The 23,948-nt window shown below is 38.7% G+C and overlaps 1 protein-coding gene across 1 annotated transcript; it reads left to right on the forward strand.

Moving 5' to 3' along the window:
• Positions 1-2,864: 2,864 nt before the first annotated feature.
• Positions 2,865-23,816, forward strand: LOC128239098 (uncharacterized). Its single transcript, XM_052955563.1, has 4 exons — positions 2,865-2,939; positions 18,945-19,218; positions 20,104-20,228; positions 22,290-23,816. The coding sequence occupies exons 1-4, from the start codon at positions 2,894-2,896 to the stop codon at positions 22,562-22,564; spliced, it is 720 nt and encodes a 239-aa protein (XP_052811523.1). The 5' UTR covers positions 2,865-2,893; the 3' UTR covers positions 22,565-23,816.
• The last annotated feature ends 132 nt before the right edge of the window (positions 23,817-23,948 follow it).

Consider the following 23,948-nt stretch of genomic DNA (forward strand, 5'->3'; position numbering starts at 1 on the left):
AGATAATACATTGCGCCGCAAAGCAGGGTTTATATTTGAATGTTTTACACTACTAGGCCTGTATAGGTTTCATATCATTATTGTATTGTAGGACTAATTTTCAGGGCTCTGTCCATGTCCTCGAATCAGTAAAATATCGTGGGAAATCAATCTCTCATAAAAATGTATTTGAAATAATATTCATAGGTGTTATTATATGCAATATGATTCGTTACGGCCATTTATTTCTTTCAGTCATAACAAGCTGTTATTTATATCTGTACACGCTTGTAGTGATGTAAACTATTTGCAGCGAACTTTTGTTCCGTCTAAGAAAAATCCCGATATTGTCACTGAAGTATGTAGCGACTGCTCTTCCTGGTTTAAAAGTTTGACATGTTTTTAATAACTAAACTCCTAACACATGTCATATCGACTTCCCCCAGGACTTCCTTGTCTTTTCCCCCTCAAATGATTGTACTTGAAAGCAACAACTTACTTCAACTCAACAACGTACTTACAAATGTGACCTTCTTCTGAACAACTTCTGATATGAATTATTTGAATTTAATCTATATCCAACTGCAGGCGTCAATTACGAATTATTGAAAAAGTCCACGTAGTTCTCGATCAACCCTCGTACGTACGTTGACAGGACCCACCCTATTTGCCACGCCTGCACCCCCAAAATAAGTAAAATTGCATGATAATAATAATAATAATAATAATAATAATAATAATAATAATAATAATAATAATAATAATAATAAACAAATAAAAAAACAACAACAAAAAAACTTAAGATCAAAATGATTGGAACATGATTATTAATCACAAAAAACGTAACTATCAACGAAATTGTTTCCGATTAAAAATCCCAATATATACGATTGACATGTCAAGGCCCGCGTAATGACAATGGTGTTTTTTTTCTTCTAAAGGTCGTAACTAAATTGTTTCTCAACAAATTTTAACCAAATAAAAAGCATTCGTCTTAGAATATAATAAAAATTCAGAAAAAGTACAATTTCAATACATTTCTATCAACAGAATAGATAGGATCAGTCCAGTCAACGTAATTGCCGCCTGTGTGGCCAGCCATTGGTATTATTAAAAATCTTTTTTCTCAAATAGACTTATCAAATATAAATCAGTCAAACAGGCTATTCTAATTTATTTTACATCAAACAATCCCTCAAGCGCAAGTCCTTTAAACCTATCACACGAACGTGGCAAGCCTTTTTCTACGATTTGCTCAAGTCAACAATATAAAGTGTCAATAAATCGTAAAATCTATATGGGTCCTTCTGAATACTAAGTCTTCGTCTGTGTGTGTGTAAGCTTATTTATACTCTCACCTGGGCATTGCTTATTCGGCAAGTGGACCGGTAAGATTGTTAGTTATTTTACTTTTTTGGAACATAGTGAAAAGACAGAATGTAATCCTGGTTAGAGCTACCCTGGTTCTTGAACGTGCACCAGTGTATAGCCCCATTTACCGTTCCTCCTGGACGACGACTTAGTTTTCTTCAACTTCTTAGTTTTATAGACACACCGGTTTAACACCCTAGAAATCCAGGATACCATAGAGTAACGGTCAATACATTTGCAAACGATTGAGATAACCAGACAGATGTATTTCCGCTACAAGGCCAGAAGTCGCAAGTTTTTTGCGCATCATGACAAACTGACTCGACCAGACTTATTTGACGTTGATAGTATAGAGACACAGACTACTCACAATACATCTGGCGTTCACTAATGTGAATTTGAAAGCAAGCCGATGAATCTTAAAAATTTCTTGAGGAACAGAGGGTATTTGATAATTATGTATAATTTTACAGAAAATGAAAATGTGTTGACTTAAAGACCTTGTCTTTTTATCTACTACACATAGTCAAAACATCCTCACCCACTATTGGGCTTTATCTAATTAACTTGACACTTTACACTAGCAATAAACTTGCGCCATGAAAGCAATGTTCATACATCGTAGTAAATATAGGTTGATCAGTTACTGTTATGAAACTAGCTAATTGTATTAAAAATTCAGTAATTTACATGACCTCAGGTAATGACAGGCACTTGCCGGATATAGGTTTTTAGCCTCTCATTTTTTTTTGGATTTGATTTTTATTGACTGCGAAAAGATTTGTAAAAAAAAGCAAAACCACACTTGTCGCAGCTACAGCATGACAACGCCTTCATGTATTTTATGTAACGAGAGTTGCTATAAGGTGTCTGTCACCCTGATCCTCATTTCTTGAAAACATATTTCCCTCATATGAGGCTTGGTCAGTAGACAAAATATAATCTCGAATACTAACATAGTTAAAGGTTATTAGTATGCAGCGTTACTAAACTAATTGTTGAGGCGGCTGCGTTATACTTATTAGTTTGGTACATATGTGACTGTGTTTGATTAACCAAATATTTCTGTTAATACATAGATAAACGTTTACCCATTCTAGCAACATTGTTCAGACGCCAATCGTCACTTTTAGATCAATCTTCATTTGACATATTCAAATCGGAACATTAATTGACTACATTTAGAACTTGAGAAAAGCAGTTTTATTGGCCGTTGGTTATCTCCAATACAAACTCGCTAACCTGTTGCAGATTACGTTTTCCAATAGATCTACAGGCCAAAATATCTGTTATTCTATTGAGGGTTATCGAAAATGCCCGACAATATTTCAATAGGGGCTTCACCAAAACAGCCTTATCATGCCTTATCTTGTATGTTTTAATGACATGATAAAGCAAACCCAATGTTGGTTTACCAAAAAAAAACCAGAGAGTGCTTATATATTCAATATATTGATCACATGTTTTTCTGTCGTTATATATATTATCTACATAAGTGATTTGTTTTAATATTTGGTGATAAAAATGCACAAAGATCGTGAAGATGTCACACAAGTGTAGGAATTCCCGTGTCCAGCTCGGAATTGCAGGTGAGTGTCAATATTGTTGGGTTGTGTCTTAAATACACGAATTGTCAATGTTTGTGAAATATATATTTATATCAATCGCCATCTCTAGATCTAGAATATTTCGTTGTCAGACCTTATTATTAAGCTCCTTCAGCATTTAGTGCTGTAACGTACAGTGTATATACATGAACATTACAGCTGACGGTGGACAATAACGGGGCACTGTAACGTACAGTGTATATATACATTACAGCTGACGGTGGACAATAACGGGGCGCTGTAACGTACAGTGTATATACATTACAGCTGACGGTGGACAGTAACGGGGCGCTGTAACGCGCGTAACTAACGTGCGCTTTATAAGGAGGGCTGTAATCATCGTCAGTTATGTTGCTGTTTGAACTCCGTACATGTCCCTATTGCAATAATCAATCTTTCAATATCCAATCACTCCACTTCTTCCTCTAATTTGAATTACGCATATTTACCAGAACAAGGGAGACGATCAGTTTAAATTGGGCCACAGAGTTATGATTTTTCTTAAACATTCAATGTCACATTGTCTTCAATTTAAAGTTTCATTCAATTCCATACGAATTTTCCTCAAATTCAAATGAAAAGTTAATATTTGCTACAGCCCTTTATACCAAGGAAGACAATTTGTGAGCAGTGGGACACGAAGTCATGGTTCTTGTAATGTGCAGGAGTCAAACATGTATTGCCATTTACTATTTTAATTGTCCATAAGATTTTTTTCTAATTGAATGGAAGGAATTTAATAACCATGGGCTACAGAGATATGGTTGCATCTTAAAGTATTTAGATATAACGAACTCAACATTTAGACATACAGAGCTTGTCACCTTGTCACGAGCTATATGCGTTACGCCTATATGTCACATGTTACGGATATGTCTTACACGTGACGCATCTGTCTTAAAAATAATGGATATGTCTTACACGTAACGCATATGTCTTACACGTAATGCATTCATATGTCTTACACGTAACGGATACGTCTAACACGTAACGCATTGGTCTTACACGTAATGCATTCATATGTCTTACACGTAATGCATTCATATGTCTTACACGTAATGCATTCATATGTCTTACACGTAATGCATTCATATGTCTTACACGTAACGGATATGTCTAACACGTAACGCATTGGTCTTACACGGAACGGATATGTCTTACACGTTCGCGTTAAGCTCCCATGTAAACTATATGGGGAATGAGCTTTATGCTTTATAGCTAAATATTGTTGAATTATGATTGTTTATGATACATAGATGATAGATGTATTTGAGTGTCGACGGTGTTATGTTTGCCCCTTGAGTAAATTTGCCCACGGGGTGTTTTTTTCGGGCGCGTTTTTATGGCAATTAAAAAAAACCTTAATATTTTAGAGTAAACGTTTATAATTTGTATTGTAAGAAATACATAAATCATATCAATTTATTTTTCACAGGTGACAAATTAACCTCAGGGGCAAATATGTGCCAAGAATATTGCCCGCGCGGGTATTTCATGTTATATAAACGCAAAACCTGAGTTGCCTTTGGTGAATTTTGGATTTAATCAGTGTTTCACAGTCATCTTTTGAAAATAAAACCAAAAAAGAAATAAAAAATATTAAATTAAAACATATTTATTCTATTAAACATTTTTGTCTCTGGAAATGGGTTTTAAACATGTATGTAATGTTTCAAATACAATTGCTATGTCTCAAGTTTGGCTATTTGGTCTTCCTCTGAGAATTTTCGAGTGATACACTTTGAAAAAACATATAGTTAAACGCTATGAATATCTTATTTGAAGCCATAAATAACATACATTATACTCTATTCTCATTTTTTAATAAAACATTCGTAAACCTACGGTACAGATGTACAGATTTATGTTTTCTGACAGTCCTTATATATTTTTGGTAGACATCCAATTTTTAATGTAAGTTTCCCAAAATTACTACAACGTTATATCGTTTCACGAATAAAAGTGGCAATGAATACAAATACTTATATCATGTATTAGTAATAGCTTAGTCAGTATGTACAATGTACTTTTCCACACAAACTTTATTTTTTTATAAACTTTATTTTTCTCAACTACCATATAAACACGTCAAAAATACCCTCGGATGGAAATCTTCCCCCACGGCAAAATGGTTGTCATGTACACGGTGTATACGAGTATGGCACGTCTGTGAGTATCAATGTTTATGAGCTGTATTTGAGCGCAAATGTTTTATTGTCAGTTAGTGTCAAAATTGAAATTAAATTGTTCCCGAGTGTCAAAAATTATATCGAATGATTTGTGTAAAAACATATTTCTGAATTGTCTTTTACTCTATTGTTCCTGACTCACCCTGACCCCCTGTATATTTTTGGAATTGCCCATGAGTGTCAATAAATGTCTGTCAGAGTCCATGTTTCAATATTCTCTTTTTGAGTGCCAATGTACATAAAGTGGTTGTGAGAAGTCAATATTTAAAACTGAGTGTAAATTAATGTATAGTACGTATACTACAGCTTGCAAATATTTCTCAGTTTTGAAACATTTGATGATCGCGACTATTGCTCCGCCCATAATGCACCAGTCAATTGTAACCACGCCCCCAGGTCCAGGGAATAGCGGGGACTTTGACTTTCGGTCCAGCCAAACCCGGGAAAAAACCCCGTCCTGCGGGGACGAAATGATCGTTAAATCCTCGCAAAATGCTTCCGCTCCCCAGGGACCCTAAGTAAGGCCCATTCCCCGCTATATTTGGCTTGAAAACAAAACCACCGCATTTACCCGGAACTGCGGGGCCACCGGGATGGTAAAATCACGGCCCATTTCCCCAACTATCGGGGGCCGGGGTTACAATTGACTGGTGCATAACCACCAAGAAACTTTCAAAACAAGTGCAGCATCTATGGCCTATAAATCCACCCGAAATCGAATAGTTGATACTGATTGTCCGAAGCAACATATGAGGCGGTACAAATTGACCTTATGTGTTTGCAGTGCCTTCAACCAAACATGATCTATTTATACATTTACCCTAAACGAACCTATTAAAAGTAATAGTAATAGTAAAAGCTGTATATTGATTTCATTTTAACAAATTCTTTCCGGTTTCATGGTAAACTAAACGATGACTGGTGTGTCTGTCTGATGCCATTTAAATATTGGCAGGTGTGTCTAATTCCAATTAATCCATGACTGGTGTGTCTGTCTGATGCCATTTAAATGATGGCAGGTGTGTCTGATTCCAATTAATCGATAACTGATGTGTCTGTCTGGTGTCATTTAAACGATGACTTGTGTGTCTGTCTGATATCATTTGTACGATGGCTGGTTTGTCTGTCTGATGTCATTTAAACGATGGCTGGTGTGTCTGTCTGATGTCATTTAATTTATTTAAACGATGGCTAGTGTCTGATGCCATTTAAACGATGGCTGGTGTGTCTGTCTGATATCATTTAAACGATGGCTGGTTTGTCTGTCTGATGCCATTTTAACGATGGCTGGTGTGTCTGTCTGATGTCATTTAAACGATGGCTGGTGTGTCTGATGCCATTTAAACGATGACTGGTGTGTCTGATGCCATTCAAACAATGGCTGTGTGTCTGTCTGATGCCATTTAAACGATGGCTGGTTTGTCTGATGCCATTTAAACGATGGCTGATGTGTCTGATGCAATTTAAACGATGGCTGGTGTGTCTGTCTGATGTCATTTAAACGATGGCTGGTGTGTCTATCTGATGTCATTTAAACGATGGCTGGTGTGTCTGCCTGATGCCATTTAAACGATGACTGGTGTGTCTATCTTATGTCATTTAAACGATGGCTGGTGTGTCTGTCTGATGCCATTTTAACGATGACTGGTGTGTCTGTCTGATGTCATTTAAACGATGACAGGTGTGTCTGTCTGATGTCATTTAAATGACTGCTGGTGTGTATGTCTGATGTCATTTAAACGATGGCTGGTGTGTCTGTCTGATGACATTTAAACGATGACAGGTGTGTCTGTCTGATGTCATTTAAATGACTGCTGGTGTGTATGTCTGATGTCATTTAAACGATGGCTGGTGTGTCTGTCTGATGACATTTAAACGATGACTGGTGTGTCTGTCTGATGTCATTTAAATGATTGCTGGTGTGTATGTCTGATGTCATTTAAACGATGACAGGTGTGTCTGTCTGATGTCATTTAAATGACTGCTGGTGTGTATGTCTGATGTCATTTAAACGATGGCTGGTGTGTCTGTCTGATGACATTTAAACGATGACTGGTGTGTCTGTCTGATGTCATTTAAATGATTGCTGGTGTGTATGTCTGATGTCATTTAAACGATGGCTGGTGTGTCTGTCTGATGACATTTAAACGATGACAGGTGTGTCTGTCTGATGTCATTTAAATGACTGCTGGTGTGTATGTCTGATGTCATTTAAACGATGGCTGGTGTGTCTGTCTGATGACATTTAAACGATGACAGGTGTGTCTGTCTGATGTCATTTAAATGATTGCTGGTGTGTATGTCTGATGTCATTTAAACGGTGGCTGGTGTGTCTGTCTGATATCATTTAAATGATTGCTGGTGTGTCTGTCTGATGTCATTTAAATGATTGCTGGTGTGTATGTCTGATGTCATTTAAACGATGACTGGTGTGTGTGCCTGATGCCATTTAAATGATTGCTGGTGTGTATGTCTGATGTCATTTAAATGATTGCTGGTGTGTATGTCTGATGTCATTTAAACGATTGCTGGTTTGTCTGATATCATTTAAACGATGGCCGGTTTGTCTGATATCATTTAAACGATGGCTGGTATGTCTGATGCCATTTAAACGATCGATGGCGGAGATTGTTTTGAGGGTGGGCTTGGAGGTTGAGGATTGCACAACTAATATGCCTAGAACGCGCATCAAATGGCAGCGACTTAAATACAAGTCACCAAACTGCACACGACTCTGAACATGACCACAAATTAACAGAAATAAATATCTCTTCGGTGCATGCTTTCTATCTGAATGACGAGCTGGTTTTACTAAGTTGTTTGTAAACAGTGCAGTGTGTTGGTGTCAAACGCCATAAGTGTAACTGAGTGTCATTTTGAGGCAATGTATTTCAACCATGATCGGCTAAAACGGCAAATTATGTTTCAATAAAATAGTAACAAATGCGGAGCTGTTCGAGGCATCAGTATGTTATTTAAAATTCAAGCCATTCTTGTTGGTGACATACCCTGGCACGAGTTGCATTGGCATAGCGCTAATCAAAATTACCAGATAAGACGCCTACCTGAAAAACGATTAGTATCCGGTTAAAATATAACAAGTTGATCAATTCAGAAAATAAAAGTGTTTTTTTTACAAGCATATAATTCAATGAAATAACGTCAATTAAAATAGCGCGAGACAACAAATGCGACATAGGTCGCGCTATAATCTAGAATAATGTGTGGTGAAATCCCAAACTTATGGTTTACGAGATTCAGGGCCTATTTTTGCAGTACTTGTGACTTACGCTGAAAATTATTATTTTGCTTTTTGGTTCACATAGTTTTATTTGTATCGCAATTAGGCATTAAAATAACTTTTGATGGGCCACCCGACTACTTGTCAAACAATGTATACCATCAGCTGAAATTTTCCTTTTTTATTATTTTAGGCGTGGGTGGTATTTAATATTTGTCTTAAATGGATCTAAGAACGATATAGCTAATCGGAATGCGTGATATAAATAACTGACATATACAGTGAATGAAGTCAATTTTGTTTGACCAATAGACCAAATAATTGAATACCACCAATAGTGTCACTGCCCTATCTACAGTTTGTTCAAATCATATTCCTTGGATCGGGTAGGCCTTCGGGCCATTGCTACTGTATTAACTAACACAACAAAAAGAATTAAAGATGAGCAAAACATGTTCAACGTATATCCTTTAACGAGAATCGATATGACATTAACATTCGCTAAATGTCCTCAAATGTGTTTTCAAACCATGAGCGAGGGGTCAGAATTGGTGTCACTCATCGAGGCTTATTTGATAGGCATATAATTATATTAGTTACCCGTTTGTAAGAAACCTGTTTCCTTAATCAAGATCAGTCTGAATTTTCGGTCATTTATTTTATGTAAAAATTTATAGGTTATATTAACATTTTATTTTCCGAAACTGATACACAATATATGTGCTAGATATTTGGCATACACGCTTTAATCGTAGAGAAATTTATTCCTTTTGCTAGAGTTTGCCGCTGCTGAAGACTTCATATATCAAGATTCAAAGATTCAAAGCTATTTTAAGCCCACTTACACATATTATCAAATTGGGAAAACTCTAGAACTAATTAAAGCAAGGCTGATGGAACCTGCTTCTCATAATGTGTCCTGTAACAAGCTTCATAACAATTTCTTGAGTGATTTTTAAGGAATGAATTGCGGGATTGATGTCATTATCGGGGTATGGACGCAGTTGCCTGGTTAAAGTACGCGTGGAGCCCTTCTTAATATAGTTTTCTGCATAGATTAAGCGCAACAAAATCTATATACAATTATTAACCAGGGTTCCGTTTCAGTAAACTTTTCGTAAATTTATATTATCTGTACAAAAATAAACAAAAGGTTAATAAAAACACATTTTTCTTTTGCCATTAGTGACGTGCATACAGAATTAAGGTAATTGAAGATACGACTAAAACCATTGGATCCGACCCCATTCGCATGACGTTTCTTACCCAAAGCATAAACACCCAATCTCAACGCTGCTAATGGAACCTCAGAGATCCTGTCACATAATGTTCCTACATATAAAAAACAATCCCCATGTCATGGTTAAATAAACTAACGAATAACACTGCTGAGGTGCAGTTCACTATCTAAGACAGTTTGCGTTAAATCTTAATAACGCCCTCAAAAAAAATAAGCAGTACTCCCATTTTGTGGGCGATGGGGTTACAATCACCTATTGCATATGAGTCGGTTGTGTAGAGCTCCGAGGAGTATACTCATAGGGGATGGGGTTATAATCACCTCTTACATATGAGTCGTTTGTACAGAGCTCCGAGGAGTATACTCATAGGAGATGGGGTTATAATCACCTATTACATATGAGTCGTTTGTACAGAGCTCCGAGGAGTATACTCATAGGAGATGGGGTTATAATCCCCTCTTACATATGAGTCGTTTGTACAGAGCTCCGAGGAGTATAATCATAGGACATATGAGTCGTTTGTACAGAGCTCCGAGGAGTATACTCATAGGAGATGGGGTTATAATCACCTCTTACATATGAGTCGTTTGTACAGAGCTCCGAGGAGTATACTCATAGGAGATGGGGTTATAATCACCTATTACATATGAGTCGTTTGTATAGAGCTCCGATGAGTATAATCATAGGGGATGGGGTTACAATCACCTCTTACATATGAGTCGTTTGTATAGAGCTTCGAGGAGTATACTCATAGGGGATGGGGTTATAATCACCTATTACATTTGAGTCGCTTGTACAGAGCTCCGAGGAGTATACTCATAGGGGATGGGGTTATAATCACCTATTACATATGAGTCGTTTGTATAGAGCTCCGAGGAGTATAATCATAGGACACCGGGTTACAATCACCTATTACATATGAGTCGTTTGTATAGAGCTCTGAGGAGTATAATCATAGGACACCGGGTTACAATTACCTATTGCATATGAGTCGGTTGTGTAGAGCTCTGAGGAGTATAATCATAGGACACCGGGTTACAATCACCTATAACATATGAGTCGGTTGTGTAGAGCTCCGAGGAGTATAATCATAGGACACCGGGTTACAATCACCTATTACATATGAGTCGTTTGTATAGAGCTCTGAGGAGTATAATCTTAGGACACCGGGTTACAATCACCTATTGCATATGAGTCGGTTGTGTAGAGCTCTGAGGAGTATAATCATAGGACACCGGGTTGCAATCACCTATAACATATGAGTCGGTTGTGTAGAGCTCTGAGGAGTATAATCATAGGACACCGGGTTGCAATCACCTATTGCATATGAGTCGGTTGTGTAGAGCTCTGAGGAGTATAATCATAGGACACCGGGTTGCAATCACCTATTGCATATGAGTCGGTTGTATAGAGCTCCGAGGAGTATAATCATAGGGGATGGGGTAACAATCACCTATTACATATGAGTCGGTTGTGTAGAGCTCTGAGGAGTATAATCATAGGACACCGGGTTGCAATCACCGATTACATATGAGTCGGTTGTGTAGAGCTCCGAGGAGTATAATCATAGGACACCGGGTTACAATCACCTATAACATATGAGTCGGTTGTGTAGAGCTCTGAGGAGTATAATCATAGGACACCGGGTTGCAATCACCGATTACATATGAGTCGGTTGTGTAGAGCTCTGAGGAGTATAATCATAGGACACCGGGTTACAATCACCTATAACATATGAGTCGGTTGTGTAGAGATCCGAGGAGTATAATCATAGGACACCGGGTAGCAATAACCTATTGCATATGAGTCGGTTGTGTAGAGCTCCGAGGAATGTACTCATAGGACACCGGGTAACAATCACCTATAACATATGAGTCGGTAGTGTAGAGCTCTGAGGAGTATAATCATAGGACACCGTGTTGCAATCACTGATTACATATGAGTCGGTTGTGTAGAGCTCCGAGGAGTATAATCATTTGACACCGGGTTACAATCACCTCTTACATATGAGTCGTTTGTATAGAGCTCTGAGAAGTATAATCATAGGGGATGGGGTTATAATCACCTATTACATATGAGTCGTTTGTATAGAGCTCCGATGAGTATAATCATAGGGGATGGGGTTACAATCACCTATTACATGTGAGTCGGTTGTATAGTGCTCTGAGGAGTATAATCATAGGACACCGGGTTACAATCACCTATTGCATATGAGTCGGTTGTGTAGAGCTCTGAGGAGTATAATCATAGGACACCGGGTTACAATCACCTATAACATATGAGTCGGTTGTGTAGAGCTCTGAGGAGTATAATCATAGGACACCGGGTTACAATCACCTATAACATGTGAGTCGGTTGTTTAGAGCTCCGAGGAGTATAATCATAGGACACCGGGTTACAATCACCTATAACATATGAGTCGGTTGTGTAGAGCTCCGAGGAGTATAATCATGGGACACCGGGTTACAATCACCTATTGCATATGAGTCGGTTGTGTAGAGCTCTGAGGAGTATAATCATGGGACACCGGGTTACAATCACCTCTTACATATTAGTCGGTTGGGTAGAGCTCTGAGGAGTATAATCATAGGACACCGGGTTACAATCACCTCTTACATATGAGTCGGTTGGGTAGAGCTCTGAGGAGTATAATCATAGGACACCGGGTTACAATCACCTATAACATGAGAGTCGGTTGTGTAGAGCTCCGAGGAGTATAATCATAGGACACCGGGTTACAATCACCTCTTACATATGAGTCGGTTGTGTAGAGCTCTGAGGAGTATAATCATAGGACACCGGGTTACAATCACCTAAAACATGTGAGTCGGTTGTGTAGAGCTCCGAGGAGTATAATCATAGGACACCGGGTTACAATCACCTCTTACATATGAGTCGGTTGTGTAGAGCTCTGAGGAGTATAATCATAGGACACCGGGTTACAATCACCTCTTACATATGAGTCGGTTGTGTAGAGCTCCGAGGAGTATAATCATAGGACACAGGGTTACAATCACCTCTTACATATGAGTCGGTTGTGTAGAGCTCTGAGGAGTATAATCATAGGACACCGGGTTACAATCACCTCTTACATATGAGTCGGTTGTGTAGAGCTCTGAGGAGTATAATCATAGGACACCGGGTTACAATCACCTCTTACATATGAGTCGGTTGTGTAGAGCTCCGAGGAGTATAATCATAGGACACCGGGTTACAATCACCTATGACATGTGAGTCGGTTGTGTAGAGCTCCGAGGAGTATAATCATAGGACACCGGGTTACAATCACCTATGACATGTGAGTCGGTTGTGTAGAGCTCCGAGGAGTATAATCATAGGACACCGGGTTACAATCACCTATAACATGTGAGTCGGTTGTGTAGAGCTCTGAGGAGTATAATCATAGGACACCGGGTTACAATCACCTATAACATGTGAGTCGGTTGTGTAGAGCTCTGAGGAGTATAATCATAGGACACCGGGTTACAATCGCCTATAACATGTGAGTCGGTTGTGTAGAGCTCTGAGGAGTATAATCATAGGACACCGGGTTACAATCGCCTATGACATGTGAGTCGGTTGTGTAGAGCTCCGAGGAGTATAATCATAGGACACCGGGTTACAATCACCTATAACATGTGAGTCGGTTGTGTAGAGCTCCGAGGAGTATAATCATAGGACACCGGGTTACAATCACCTATGACATGTGAGTCGGTTGTGTAGAGCTCCGAGGAGTATAATCATAGGACACCGGGTTACAATCACCTATAACATGTGAGTCTGTTGTGTAGAGCTCTGAGGAGTATAATCATAGGACACCGGGTTACAATCACCTATAACATGTGATTTGGTTGTGTAGAGCTCCGAGGAGTATAATCATAGGACACCGGGTTACAATCACCTATAACATATGGGTCGGTTGTATAGAGCTCTGAGGAGTATAATCATAGGACACCGGGTTACAATCACCTATAACATATGGGTCGGTTGTATAGTGCTCCGAGGAGTATAATCATAGGACACCGGGTTAGAATCACCTATAACATGTGATTCGGTTGTGTAGAGCTCCGAGGAGTATAATCATAGGACACCGGGTTACAATCGCCTATGACATGTGAGTCGGTTGTGTAGAGCTCCGAGGAGTATAATCATAGGACACCGGGTTACAATCACCTATAACATTTGAGTCGGTTGTGTAGAGCTCCGAGGAGTATAATCATAGGACACCGGGTTACAATCACCTATGACATGTGAGTCGGTTGTGTAGAGCTCCGAGGAGTATAATCATAGGACACCGGGTTACAATCACCTATGACATGTGAGTCGGTTGTGTAGAGCTCCGAGGAGTATAATCATAGGACACCGGGTTACAATCACCTATAACATGTGAGTCGGTTGTGTAGAGCTCTGAGGAGTATAATCATAGGACACCGGGTTACAATCACCTATAACATGTGATTCGGTTGTGTAGAGCTCCGAGGAGTATAATCATAGGACACCGGGTTACAATCACCTATAACATATGGGTCGGTTGTATAGAGCTCTGAGGAGTATAATCATAGGACACCGGGTTACAATCACCTATAACATATGGGTCGGTTGTATAGTGCTCCGAGGAGTATAATCATAGGACACCGGGTTACAATCACCTATAACATGTGATTCGGTTGTGTAGAGCTCCGAGGAGTATAATCATAGGACACCGGGTTACAATCACCTATGACATGTGAGTCGGTTGTGTAGAGCTCCGAGGAGTATAATCATAGGACACCGGGTTACAATCACCTATAACATGTGAGTCGGTTGTGTAGAGCTCCGAGGAGTATAATCATAGGACACCGGGTTACAATCACCTATGACATGTGAGTCGGTTGTGTAGAGCTCCGAGGAGTATAATCATAGGACACCGGGTTACAATCACCTCTTACATATGAGTCGGTTGTGTAGAGCTCCGAGGAGTATAATCATAGGACACCGGGTTACAATCACCTCTTACATATGAGTCGGTTGTGTAGAGCTCCGAGGAGTATAATCATAGGACACCGGGTTACAATCACCTATAACATGTGAGTCGGTTGTGTAGAGCTCTGAGGAGTATAATCATAGGACACCGGGTTACAATCACCTATAACATGTGAGTCGGTTGTGTAGAGCTCCGAGGAGTATAATCATAGGACACCGGGTTACAATCACCTATAACATGTGAGTCGGTTGTGTAGAGCTCCGAGGAGTATAATCATAGGACACCGGGTTACAATCACCTATAACATGTGAGTCGGTTGTGTAGAGCTCTGAGGAGTATAATCATAGGACACCGGGTTACAATCACCTATAACATGTGAGTCGGTTGTGTAGAGCTCCGAGGAGTATAATCATAGGACACCGGGTTACAATCACCTATAACATGTGAGTCGGTTGTGTAGAGCTCCGAGGAGTATAATCATAGGACACCGGGTTACAATCACCTATGACATGTGAGTCGGTTGTGTAGAGCTCCGAGGAGTATAATCATAGGACACCGGGTTACAATCACCTATAACATGTGAGTCGGTTGTGTAGAGCTCCGAGGAGTATAATCATAGGACACCGGGTTACAATCACCTCTTACATATGAGTCGGTTGTGTAGAGCTCCGAGGAGTATAATCATAGGACACCGGGTTACAATCACCTCTTACATATGAGTCGGTTGTGTAGAGCTCTGAGGAGTATAATCATAGGACACCGGGTTACAATCACCTCTTACATATGAGTCGGTTGTGTAGAGCTCCAGGGTGTATATTCATAGGACACCGGGTTACAATCACCTCTTACATATGAGTCGGTTGTGTAGAGCTCCGGGGTCAAAGTCCTACCGTTCAATATATATATAATGTTTTGGTATCAATGCCTCGAAACACACAAAACGAAGCACCATGACCCTTATCAGTCTGTCAATGCCCTCAAGTTGTTAAATTGTGTATGTATGTGAAACAGGACAAGGTATCGTCTTATCTTGGTGTCCAATATTGACTGTCTTAGTACAGTGGCGGAACCAGGACTTTCTAAATGGGGGGGGGGGGGGGAGACAACTGATTAAAAAACATATCTAACTTTTTTGAATGCATTATTTTAATCATATAGTGACATGGAATTAACATTTGTCTTCACTGTCAATGATGTTTGGCAGATAAATTGAATTAAAAAGATAACATTTACTGATCTAAGATAAACATTTCAATAAACAACAATCTTGTCGGTTTCGTGAATTAAACCACGGTCGACGGATTAACAGGGGAAGTAGTTAACCACTCGTCCACCTGAGACACACATATACTTGCCGTAGATTAAACGCTTTACAAACCTTCAGTATATTGATGCATTCAACGATATTGTAAGTACTTCGGATGTTATTTTCATTAAAGTTAACTGAAACACAGGAGGTAGAAACAACTTTTTTCTCTTATATACATATAGGCTTAAATAAACAAAAATAATTTGTTTCTGCCTCCTGTGAACTGAAGTAAAAACAACTTGACAACTTGACAACACATTCCAAAAAGGGTTTCAAATAAATTATTATGTATTAATTAACAAAGGCTCTAGCATAATTGCGAGAACTAAACGATAATTAAGGCCGAAATGGAAAGTTTCAACGCGGCAACGTTTTGAATTTAATCTTTTGTTTAATGCACGTCAGGCCAATCATATTTTGTTGACACACAGTGACATTATTAAAAGCAATTACGGATATATAATGTGCACATGTTAACAGTTTAAAACAACTGGTATATGATATATTCTGAAATCAGTAAACTTACAAGTATAACTGCAGCCAAAGTTGTCTACTTTTAATCAGCTGTCTGTAAAATGCGGCGCCGATTTTTCATTATCGAATGTTCGGGCCCGGATGTCATTTTCAAAACACTTTTTTAATGTCGTATACTATATCATACTCGATAATCACGTTCAATTGTTTATTTGCTCAAATGCTTATATAAAATTTAAATTGTGACAAAACGACTTATTTGTACAGTTAAATCAATAAAGATGTGCCCCAAAAAAACATTGCTTGCAGGCCCTCTGTGCCCCCCGGTAGAACCGCCACTGGTCTAAGAGGGCATTTATGACAAGTAACTAGCATGGGAATCGTAACTTTCTGTTTCGTTATTTTTGCTTGCTTCTTTCTCATTAATGGAGAAAAGAAGAGAATTTTACTGGAAGATAACTATCATGCCATCATTAGCAGGCTTGATGCTTTAGAACAAGAGGTGGTCACATTGAGACAGAATGGTAAGATACTTCATCATTATTAAACAAATGGACAAAGTCCTCTCAGATAAGTAATAACAAGGTTCGTTATGAGTTCGTTTTGTAACAACCTACAGCTTTCATTCTATTTCCGAGGCGGATAATGACAAGTTGACAACTACAGTCAAACTTACACCCCGTTTGCTCTTCGGTCGTTTCTCAACTTTCACTGATACCCAGAGTATTCATAACGTAACTCGTTTTTTCAATGCAGAAATATTGTAGTTAACTCGAACTTTTTTAGATGCAAATATAAATCGCGGCCTGTACTGATGCAACGTTTATTCCATGCTATAGAATAGCTTAATAACTGACACTTAATCATATGACCAATTCACAGTATAAAGCGTTTTCTATAATATTCCAGGTGCTTTCCAACCCCCACCTGTCGCTTTCATGACCGAGCTCACACAGTCAATGAGTGGCGTTAACTACCCCCTCATCTTCGACAAGGTCACCATCAACGAGGGTAACGCCTACAACACCTTACATGGCAATTTTGTGGCGCCATACAACGGAACCTATCTGTTTACAGTGACCTCCTGTGCCGTAGGCGGCCATTTCAACACGCTGGACATTCTCGTTGACGGCACTACATTCGGTTCAGTGCGTTGTGGGGATACGAATTACCACGAATGCTCAACAAAGGTGTTTATCAAAGCACTCACGGCAGGTGACGACGTTTACATCAGACACCAAAACTACGGGGATAGCATCTACGCGTCGTCAATCGAAGGCTATCCTGTCTTTGGAGGCGCTTTGCTGCACACACATTAAACTGTGTCCAATTCCAGTATTTCAATATAATGAATTTTTTTATTGTGTTAAAAATAAAACAAGTGGATAACATGTTTGCAGATTATGGAAACAGTATAGAAATAAATGAAGATATCAACGATGTCATCTTTAATTGTGTGATACTATTACTACACCTTTTGAACACTGGAGAAAATATTCATTTAGCAAAAAGAAAATTTTCTTCTGGACTTTCGTTTTAATTTCTTAAAATAATCAGCTATCTTTTAATGAAGTCACAGTATGTATACTTGTGCTCAACGAACATATATTTTGCTTATTTTTGGTAACTGGCGCTAGCCTTTTGTAGTAACGTAAAGCGTGCCAACGGAATAATGCCAACTATATTTTTGAATTCATGTTACGGTAAACATCGGCCTCGCGTTACCTGTAATGAATATATGCTAATTATAATAGCAAAAATATGCTACCTTTAAATACATTGCAGCCGTTAAAGTGATCTTATTTATGACACGACGTATTTAATTTCGATCCAAATAAACGTATTCAAACTTGTGTTGTTTTCGGTAATTTGCCACATTGGAACCAGGTCAGGTGACCACATTTTTTTTTACAGTTGACCGGGTATCACTTTGTGTTTTATATTTGACCGGGTACCACATTGTGTTTTATAATTAACCGGGTACCACATTGTGTTCTATAGTTGACCGGGTACCACATTGTGTTTTATAATTAACCGGGTACCACATTGTGTTCTATAGTTGACCGGGTACCACATTGTGTTTTATAATTAACCGGGTACAACATTGTGTTCTATAGTTGACCGGGTACCACATTGTGTTTTATAATTAACCGGGTACCACATTGTGTTCTATAGTTGACCGGGTACCACATTGTGTTTTATGATTAACCGGGTACCACATTGTGTTTTACAGTTGACCAGGTACCGACCGGGTACAATATTTTGTTTTACAGTTGACCGGGTACCACTTTGTGTTTTATAGTTGACCGGGTACCACATTGTTTTCCATAGTTGAGCGGGTGCCACATTGTGTTTTTTACTTGACCGGGTACCACATTGTGTTTAATAGTTGACCGGGTACCACATTGTTTTTATCATTAACCGGGTACCACATTGTGTTTTTAATTGACCGGGTACCACATTGTGTTCTATAAGCGTAGTTATGTGTGTTTTCATACATGATCTTAAGTTGAATGTTTCGCATAAATAGAAATATAGATATACACTTCATTTCTCTTGTTATTTTTCAGCGCTGTTGTGTGTCTGGGTAGGGTTTACGGCGGCAGACGATGATCCCAAAGCCTTTCTCGAAATCGACATCCCGCTAGATATTAGAGGGTTGATAAGCTGCAATGAAGACGTGTGGAATCTCCAGGTGTGTATTGTCCAACAGCTGGCTCCAGTCTTGGATACCATGCCGGGCGGGGCACATAGATGCGATAACAATTGCACTTTCCAGAACTATACTGCTGGAGATCCTAAGTTACACATGTGCATATTCTACAAACTTGAAAGTGATGCAGGGTAAGTATCATTGACTAGTATACATTCAGTCAGGGTGGCGTAACTACACGAGGACGAATAATGTTTTTTATTATAAACCCATCATAAATCCACACGCAATACGTATCGCAAAATATGGTAGTCCGTATTCCACTCCGGTGCAATACGGCCATAATCCACTCTTGTGACGTCACGTCATAACAAGTATCGTTGCGCGATGTAAAAATGACGTCATAAAACAAAATAGTGCGTCGTTAAAATGACATTTGTTATGAAAACATGTGGCTTTTAAGTGATCTAATCAGTAATGTATATAATAAAATGTTTATTAGTACTGTGTTTTGATCCGGAATGTCGTATTCGACTCTCGTGGATTTTTGCAGATTTTGATTTCACTCGGCTTGCACCTCGTGAGATCCGAATCTGCAAAAATCAACTGGAATCGAATACAACCTCCCGGTAGACGGTAGTAACACGCGAACTTGTAAGATTGATATGACTTGCTTAAAGATGCAATCTTACTCCCAAATAAGATGTACCACAATAAATACAATTGTTTTAATTTACCGAAAAGATTAATAAATATCGAAAACAATGGTTCTTATGAAGGATTTCGTTTTTTATTTGAAAGTAAGGTGCAGCAATACGGTATTTCTACCTTACGAGACGATATTTGACCACGGTAAATTTTTAGGACCACCAGTCATTTAACATTTGTGCGTATTCAGCTATTAAATACACGGTTACAATCCTGTAATCAGTAAAAAATATTTTCTATAAATGCATTATTTAGTATGTAGTTACAGGTTTACTAAAAAATTGTGTTTGTTTTACATGTGTATTTATTGATTTTAAATAAGAGTGTCACTTTAAACATGATTTTATGTTTATCCTTTTCATATACAGTATAGACGTACATGAACTCACAAAGTGGTTGGACGAAAAAAACTTGACTTATGCCGAGTCGTGTTCGAAAGACCGAGCGTTTGGTTATACGACACCATTTGTAAACCTGTATCCTAAACAAACGGGTAAGAGACGGTCGTCACGTATGTAATAGTGTATATTTTTAGCGTTCTACAGAAAATAGAAGAGCCCGATGTTAAAACGAAGCCCGAACGAGGCCATCTATTTCCTGCTGAACATTAAGATTATACACCTTCATGTTGAGTATATACACTTATTTGTGGAACAATGGAAATCGAGTTTTATACAAAATGTTCTGTGCCACAACACGCCCCCAGGCCGATGACGCCCGCGTGAAATGTGTTATACCTGATACCGCAGACAACACGCCCCCAGGCCGATGACGTCCGCGTGAAATGTGTTATACCTGATACCGCAGACAACACGCCCCAAAGCCGATGGCGTCCGCGTGAAATGTGTTATACCTGATACCACAGACAACACGCCCCCAGGCCGATGACGTCCGCGTGAAATGTGTTATACCTGATACCGCAGACCCCCAGGCCGATGACGTCCGCGTGAAATGTGTTATACCTGATACCGCAGACAACACGCCCCCATGCCGATGACATCCGCGTGAAATGTGTTATACCTGATACCGCAGGTGCCACAACACGCCCCCAGGCCGATGACGTCCGCGTGAAATGTGTTATACCTGATACCGCACACAACACGCCCCCAGGCCGATGACGTCCGCGTGAAATGTGTAATACCTGATACCGCAGGTGTTTGGCGTCGGGATTCTAAACACATGGACTATTTCGTCGAAGCTTCGACGTCACCAAAGTCGTGTGAAATTGAAATTACATTTACTTGATTAGTCAATTCGTTCATCAAGATAGAGCCATCGGCCCAGCGTTGTATGAAATTTAGACGAAACAGCGAATTTCACTATATTCTCAATGGTCCACCAGTATGTGTATACACTTAATATTAACTTTGAATGATATCCTGGATATATACATATACAAAGAAAAGGGTGCCGTAGTAACTATTATACGATATAAGTTAAAGCTGTCGGTATATATTTGTCTGAATATCTATATTAAGTGAAGTCGAAAAGAATAAGGAAGTCATAATGATGAATCGAAATTAAAGATTTATGAGCATGGGATCGTTTTTTTAAATCGCATTTAGCGATACTTGCGCGTCTTTAGTCGATAATATTTTTGTTGTTGTTGTGAAAATCGCAAACATCGAGATGAAAATGGTTAGGTATAGTTGAAATATTATGGTTTGCGAAAATAATGACAACACTCCTAGATAGCGCTTCAAAGTTTTTGTACAGGTTAATTTCGTAATATTTTTCTTTTCATAAAAAAGTGCATTTTACAAACCATGATCAAGTCCTTTAAAGTTAAGATACATCGTCGAGATTTTATATGTTTTTAGTGAGTTGATCTTTCGCGTTGTAACGAAAAAAAGGCAAACAAATAGATGTAGATAACAAATAGGCCAGGTATTAAATCAATAAATGTGGAATTTCGCTGCTTGTACTCAGTAATCCAACTTGTAGCAATTAAAAATATTTGCGTATTTTAGTTCCTTAACGGAAAAGGGTGAGTGTGGAAATGTCTCTTAATCCGTTTATAAGTTCGTGTGTTTGGGATTTGCTCTCCAAGGGAATCTTTCACATTTAATAGGACTAGACATCGAACAAATGTGAAATGTGAACAAAATGCTCGTTTTGACAGCGATAAAACATCATCAAGAGTTCAAATGAGAACTATGTTGTCATCAATTACTTAAACATCTGACAGAATATGATCGATTTTGCCGACCAGCTTATGTAACGTTATTGAAACAACAACAACAACAACAACAACAACAAGAACAACAAAAACAACATTAACAACAACAAACAACAACAAACAAAAACGACTAAACAAAAACAACGAGAAAAATATATAAAACAAAACAACAACGAGAAAAAACACACAACAACAATGCAAAGTTATACAGAACATCAAAATTAAATTAAATTTTATAACTATGCATAAAAGTATTTTCCAGTTATATCAACCTCTTTTATAATGTCTTAAATAGAGGAAACACTTTTTCATATATAATGTGACTGAGTGACTAGAAACATGATGTTGGTATTATATACTTAATATATATTTCAGGAGAATATGAGCGCCTTCTAGATATCACAAAAGGCTCCCAATCTTTAATGTCAAAACAAACGTCCGAAGATCCAGGTGGTCCAGGAACCGGAACCTTGGTGGGAGGGGCACTGGGTGGTTTGGCGGCACTTCTCGCTGCACTCGCCGCCGGGTTCGCCATCTTCAAGCGGTTACAGAGGAACAAAGTGGACGACGACGGTTCTACCCCCGTCCTTCCAGGAGGCGACATTGGCATTTCGGAAGCTCCGAACTCAGTACCGCCCGCCGGGATTTAAATAGGGGTTTTGGTTTTGGACGACAGGAAATATTTGGCACGGGTTTCAAAGCAATCAAATGTTGCAAAAAAATACTTTGCATATTTTTTATATCAACACATACAAACAATTAAGCATTGGTACTACGAATTTGCCTGATCTTAAATCCATTTCAATGTTGTTTTCCTTTTCCTGTACAATGCTGGATTATAAGTATCTTCCATGGCCAATAGTGTAGGTTCATCCCTACGTAGTTTTTTTTTGTGGAATCGAGGTTTACCGATTTTTTTGGGGGGGGATGAACCTATGTTTCACGAGTGGCCATGGTGGATGTTTTTTTCTCCCACCTCAGTTAAACAAACTAATGTGTAGCAATTAGTATGTTTCCGCTCAAATCTTTTTGTTCGTAGTGAAACAAAATGTTGTTCCATGCGGGTACTTTTTATCTTTGCCCGTTTGCAAGATGAATAATAAAATTCAACATGTGTTTCTGTTCCGGATAAAAAATCCGACCCGATGGCACACGCGTAAGCCGGTAACGAGGCTTGCCAAGTTACCGGCCACGCAGTGTGCCCAAGGGTCGGAATTATCGTTCCGGGCCGGAAATTTTGATTGACCTTTTTCTTGCATTCCTAAAATTATCAACTTGTGGAAATAAATTAACGTAGAAAACTCATTTTTGTACATTTCACCAAAAAACACGTACTACATTGTTAACTGACGTCATGAAACGTAGTAATTTTAAATCACTGTTGACGTCAAATAGTTCCTTTGAAATCACGTTTTTGTCGAGTATTTGTTCTCATTTTTAAATAAAAGTGTTGGAAACGTATGATTTAATAGCCCTTTATCTAAGTGGCATGCACTCTTCATTAGCCATACAATAAAAGAAATAAGAAATAGCGCGTTGTTGCGCGTGACTCATATGGCATGGGGAGGGGTGGGGTGCCTGATGGGATTTTCTAGCATGGCTAAATTCACCGGAAATGTCTACCCGTAGACATGAAAAAGATTTCCAGCTTAGCCATATATTTGGATCTACTTACCTGAGGTGGGAGCAATGTATTTTCTCCAACCGTTTCGGTAATGATCATTATTATATATATATGTATCTGTGATAACTTGCGTGATAATTGAATTTTTCGTTGATCTTTTTATGTTTCTTTATATATTATCTGTGATTATTTGCGTGATTATGATTTTTTCGTTGTTTTGTTTATGTTTTTCTATATCTCTGATTGTATTTTTTTACTTTTAAAAGGAATAAATTGCATGGAACCTATCTAGAATATTTTCTTCATAATTAATTTAACCATGCTAAAATAGCGGGAACGTATCATTAACATATTAAATATTATGACGTTCGCAACGTCATTGTATCGACTGTCATGGACGCCAGCAAAAA

This window comes from Mya arenaria, chromosome 6, assembly GCF_026914265.1.
Source record: "Mya arenaria isolate MELC-2E11 chromosome 6, ASM2691426v1".
NCBI lineage: Eukaryota > Metazoa > Mollusca > Bivalvia > Myida > Myidae > Mya > Mya arenaria.